Source organism: Colobus angolensis, unplaced genomic scaffold (assembly GCF_000951035.1).
Source record: "Colobus angolensis palliatus isolate OR3802 unplaced genomic scaffold, Cang.pa_1.0 Scaffold310, whole genome shotgun sequence".
Taxonomy (NCBI): Eukaryota; Metazoa; Chordata; class Mammalia; order Primates; family Cercopithecidae; genus Colobus; species Colobus angolensis.
The window spans coordinates 1,173,660-1,179,659 of NW_012116378.1; the positions used below are offsets into that span (position 1 = coordinate 1,173,660).

At 37.9% G+C, this 6,000-nt stretch overlaps 1 protein-coding gene across 1 annotated transcript in view; it reads right to left on the reverse strand.

The window, feature by feature from the left end:
• FRMPD4 (FERM and PDZ domain containing 4) overlaps nt 1-4,275 on the reverse strand; it is an 881,789-nt gene extending 877,514 nt beyond the window's left edge. Inside the window, exon 1 of the mRNA XM_011950876.1 lies at nt 4,095-4,275. Coding sequence (XP_011806266.1) covers nt 4,095-4,189 — 95 coding nt within the window. The 5' untranslated portion in view covers nt 4,190-4,275. The remainder of the gene's footprint in view (nt 1-4,094) is intronic.
• Nucleotides 4,276-6,000: the final 1,725 nt, after the last annotated feature.

Sequence of the window (6,000 nt, forward strand, 5' to 3'; positions counted from 1 at the left end):
CTCTTCTATGCTCTCACAATGCACTACGCCAGGACTATTTTCAAACTTTTAAAAATATCTTGGCATACATAGAAAATGGTTGAGGGTAGACAAGACTGTGCATGGCCACAAGCAACTGGCCTGGGTCTCTGGCTTTCATAAACCTTGTGCATCAACACCTGGGTACTTTTGTAACCGATTCATTGCATACCAGCATGGCATGTCAAGCTGGTTGGTAGCTCTGTTCTTGGTATGTCTTAGTCTTAATCGCTACATTCACTGCACTGTATTACACTTATTCGTGTTTGTGTTTTTCCCTCACTGAACCTATGAACTCCTTAAGGGCAAGAAACTTGTATTCTTATTTTTCATGTTTTAAATGACTATCAAATAAAATGGGCTTTTGAGGATGTACAGTCCCATAAATTTTATCACATGTATATGTTTGTGTAACCATGACTACAATCAAGATACAGAATATTTCCATCACCCAGGGTGCTGACACACCCTCCTCCAACCTCTAATCCTTGGCACCCACTGATCTGTTCTCTGTCACTATAGTTTTGTCTCTTCGAAAATGTCTTACAGATGGAATCGTACAATATATAACCTTTTGAAACTGGCTTCACTCAGCCAATGCCTTTGACATTCATCCAATTTGTTGTGTGTATCAATAATTTGTTTCTTTTTATCACTGAGTAGTATTCCATTGTGAGGATTTAACATAGTTTGTTTATTCATTCATCCACTGGAGGGTATTTGGGTTGTTTCCAGTCTGGGGCAATTTTGATAGACTTGCTGAAAACATTCATAAGAAGGTTTGTGGGAATGTAAGTTTTTATTCTTCTAGGGTAAATACCCAGGGGTGGGGATTATATGGGCATTATGGCAAATGTATTTTTAGCTTTATGAGAAACTGCCAGACTGTCTCCAAAGTGACTGCACTATTTTGCCAATAGATTGTACTGGCAATGTATGAGAGTTCCAGTTGTTCCATATCCTTGCCAGCATTTCGAATTGCCAGCATTTGGCATTGCCAGCATTTTTATTTCAGCCATTCTCATAGGTATGGCACGGCATCTTATTGTAGCTTTGTCTTCATCTTTGAACTCCAGCATTTTGCAATGTGGTAGGTTCTCAGTAAATATTTGTTGAACTGAAATACACTCATCTTGTTGTTTTGCCTCATTTAATAAACCCATTAATAATAAATTCAAGGCCGAGCACAGTGGCTCACGCCTGTAATCCCAGCACTTTCAGAGGTCAAGGTGGGTGAATCACTTAAAGTCAGGAGTTCAAGACCAGCCTGGCCAACATGGTGAAACCCCGTCTCTACTAAAAGTACAAAGATTAGCCAGGTGTGATGGTGCGTGACTGTAATTTCAGCTACTTGGGAGGCTGAAGCACGAGAATCACTTGAAACTGGGAGGCAGAGGTTGCAGTGAACTGAGATTGCTCCACTGTATTCCAGCCTGGGTGACATAGTGAGACTCTGTCTCAAAAAATAAATAAATAAAAATAAATAAATGCAATTTTCACTACACTTTATACTAAGCTTTGTGTTAGAAAAAAAAAATTGCACAGGACAGAAGTATTAAACTCTCTCTCTCTCATCTTCCTGTACTCACTCCTTTTCCCAAGTCCTAAATGAATCATTCTTTCTATTAGGATATAAAGCCATATAGCCTATAATTTTCACTCATGAAGGCATGCAATCAAGAGCTTTTGAAAGTCTCTATTCTCACTGCTAATAGTACTAACCATAAGAATCACTCACCATCAATAATTAGATAATTGGATGAACCAGGCACTGTGTTAGGAGAAATTCCCATGGTAACTCACTTAACCCCCCAACCCAATGAAATAGGTATTATCCTCATTTTAGAGATGTGGGAACTGAGGTTTAATGAAGCTGACAAACTTGCCCAAAATCATATAGCCAGTAAATGAAGGTTCTAGGGTGCATACCAGATCAAGCTGGTTTCAGAAAACACAGTACTAACCATTCCATGTACCTGCTTTACTTGGCAAAGGAACTAGCTGCTCTTTAATCAACAGCAAAACAACAAAAATAATCTCAATTCACTTTAATTTTGAAGAGTTATAAAACTTTAGAAAAGTAAACCTCTCTCTTTACTTGAGTCTTATGATAATAGCTCCTTCAGATCAGCTATGAGGCATACAGATGGAGGAGCACGGAGACCCCCAGTCTGGGAAACCTCAATTGCTCTATTGGAAGACAGATTAAAAATTATAGACCTTATTCTCATGAAGCTAACAGCATGAGTAGGACTCAGCTGAGCAAACTGAACTAGCATCACTTGTGGATCTATGATAATTATCCCTGCCCATTGAATCTTGAACTACATTTACATAGTTCTATAGTTGAGAGTGTTCTCCACTGCAGACCTAAGCTGAAGTGATAATGACAGTTTTTTTTTAACGTTGATTCTAAAAATAAAATAGAATTTTATATATAAAATAATATAGTAACCTGGATAATCTAATGAATATCAAACTATTAGGTGCATCCAGGGATAATAAAAAGCTTCAGTCTTTAGAGACATATATAGCACTAATTTTAATAGAACAAATCACACCCAGACCTTTTACTAGATGCATGCTATAACCAAGAGAATATTGAACTGGAATTCATTGGTTTGAACTATTATTTTGATTTAAAATATTTCTTAACTCTTTTATTGCTTACTTCCTCCCAAACCCATAAACAAGCTTCAGTGAGCTTGAACCTGAATCTATTTCTTTGAATGCTATTGATTAGGAAAGATAGGAGGCACAAATCCCAGGATCCTATGTTTTAAGTGATGACTTTCCAGAGCCCAAACATTTAATCATTTCACCCTTCAGGTAAGAAATTAGGAGAAAAATGTAGGTGCTAAAAAGAAAAATCATCCAATGAAATTATGTTGCAAGCCAACAGCTTTTGGGGATCACAGTAACTAGTTCCAAATGTCAGACTCTTTTATGTGTTTGAGTCTCATAGAATAACATCAATTTCTAAATCTTCCTTATAGGGAACTGCATTTAAAAAAAAGGTTTCATTTGCACTCATCTGAAGGTGTTCTAGACAAATAGTGCCACCAAGTAATTACTGTCATGAAAAATTATGGTAACACAAAAACATTTGGCTCAAAGTCTCAAGTAGCAAAAGTCAAGGGCAATGACTTTTATCAATTTGGAGAGCTTCTCTTAACCTGTGGCAGTTCCTCTATATTTGGGTCTGCACATAATGTTTATATTGCCCTGCTTAAACACTCAATAATCATAGAATCTACTGAAAGAATATCATCTAAACAAATTTATGAGTCTTATAATATATAGTGCCAGTGATTAATGAGAAAGCATTAAAAAGCAGAATGACTGGAAATTTTCCAATAGGCATTCCAAAGTGTGTGCATTACTGATGAATTTCTCATATTTGAAAGCTAGACAACCCCAAGAAAAGAATTACATATTTATATAAATCATAAGCCATTTGGCAATAGTGTGAACTTTCTGTAAAATTGTGATGTTTCTCAAGGGAGAAAAACTTATTTATCAAGACCATTGAACATAAAGAAACAATTAAATACAAACCAATTTGCATAGCCAACATAGCATTTTCTGTTGAAAAATCAAAACTTTTCATCCTGACAGATATATTTGTCACTGAGAAGATAGGATTTTTAAAAGAAAATAAACACAGCACACAATTCAGTTCCCTTGCAAAAAGTGCAGCTAAAAGTTTACTGTGAATTATAGCCTATTATAATACCATAGAAATGAACAGGCAGCTAAAAATCAGTTTCTCTTTTCCCAAATGTGTCTGTGGACATTTATTCCTAAGGAAATAAATGGCCAAAGTAGTATACAGCTTTGTCCTTCTGTTTTACAGGATATTCCTGCTTTGCCTCCAATATTCTTTTTAAATTTTTGAATTGCCTGAACAAAACTCAGAAGGACTTCATTTTTCTCCAAAGGCATCATTCTTGTATAATTCTGAGACACAGCTTTCAATTCTATCCAAATAAATTCATCCTACTGAAAAGCACAAGCTTATCTCAGAAAGCAACAATAAGACCCCTGATATTTTTTCCTTGAAGACTATTACTCACTGGCAAATATGTTCTCCTTCATCCTCAGCCGCCCTGCTGAAGCCCCAGGGAATGGAGAAGGTCTGCCAGTTTTCTCCTTCAAGGTCCTCCTCCATGGTAGGAAGCCAAAACAGCCCACCTTTTCCTAAGGATGGAAAGAAAGAACCTCTTCTTTATTCTTTTATAAGAAGAATGACTGTATCTTAACAACTGCTATCCAAGAGAGTGAGAAAGGAAGGAGAAGAGGAATCGATGCTGAGAGGCCAATCATATTTCATCACTCAGCTACTTGGAAACCAGATATTCTTAAACAATCACGTGCTCTGAGAGATTTGAGGATGCAAAAGAGGAGTGGCTCTGCCTTTTGTAAATTATTAACAGGGACTTTTTTCCTGACCACAAGTAAAGATGTACAGACTACTTATTAAAGAAAACAGCAATTAGGTCTGACATGAAACATAAAAATGGACAAGTCAAAAGCAAAATCCCTGATCGTAGTTCTGTGCTGACCCCTCTGAATCAGGACAACCCAGTGCAGTTAGAATCAAAGTGATATCACACTGGTAACGAAGGGGCACCTTCTGAAGGTCTGAAGGGGCCATAACTGCAGTTTCAGCATCTGCCTCTGATGAAAAATGTGTATTTGCTCCTCCCCATCTGAGAACTCACGATGGGATATTTGGCGCTCTGAGCTGGAGTGAAGCCACCTGCACACAGTTCTCACATTGCTCCTAGATTTCAAATTGCTGCTTAACTTCTCCTGTGGCTTTCTTGTGTCTCATCCAAATTTGAGATTTAACGCATTTACCTTAAAGCTATTTGAAACCAATTTCAGTGCTAGATGCTATCCAGTAATTTAAACTCGGTGAGAAAAAGCTGATCCAGAAAGCTTTTCGAAAGCATGAGCTTCCCATGCCATAGACAGAGGGCACTAGGGAATACTCTTTTGAGTGATATGGAAGGTCTCCTTTTCTCTAGACCAGGGTCTCTCAACGTTGACATTATTGACTTTTTGGACTGGCTACTGCTTTGCTGTGGGGGGCTGACCTGTGCATTGTAGGACGTTTAGTGGCATCTCTGGCCTCTACTCAGTAGATATCAGTAGCATCCCCCCAGCTGTGACAACTAAAAATGTCTTCAGACATTGCCAAATATTCCTGGGAAGCAGGATCAACCCCAGTTGAAACCACTGCTATAGACCCATTTCTTTAGTGAAGTTGTTCAAAACAGGAGGAGTATCATTTACATCTGAGATGGGCTCATGCCAAAGACAAACTGTAGGTAAACAGTCAAGGGTTTGGGTGAAACATAGGACTCATAAGCCCAAGTGCAGGAGGCCAATTTGATTTGTCACAATGGAGACACATTTAAAGTGGGGAAATAACTCTCCAGTGACATCTGCCAAACCTCTCACTGCTATAGTCTCCAAGTTCCCAAATCCTGCTATTTGGAATATGCTCATTTCTCCTCAGTTACATATTTCTTATTTTACCTTGGTATTTATCATCCATTGCAAGAAGCGTTTGTTCTGGAAAACTATGCCTACTTGATCTTTGACAGCAAAACCAATCAAGGCAGAGATAATGAGGACATAAATCTTATGCCCAATTGTGTAACTGTTACCAACCATAGGTGGAATGTCTCCTAAAGAGCCTTAGATTCATGAAAAAAAAAAAAATGAGGAAAAAAACCTTTTCAATTAAATACACGAACAACAGTCGATTTAAATTCAACACTGAGAAAATTAGATGGATTGTTTCAAAAGCAAAAGTGCAATTCAGCAAGTTTACAGGTGATGGTATTTCATTAAAAAGAATGGCACACTAGAGGGAGAAATAGTAGAGTGGGAGTTGTCTTGGGAGTGAATGTGATCAAAAAGAAGACAAGATCCTCAGGTCGGGGGGCCGAGGCGGGTGCATCACGAGGT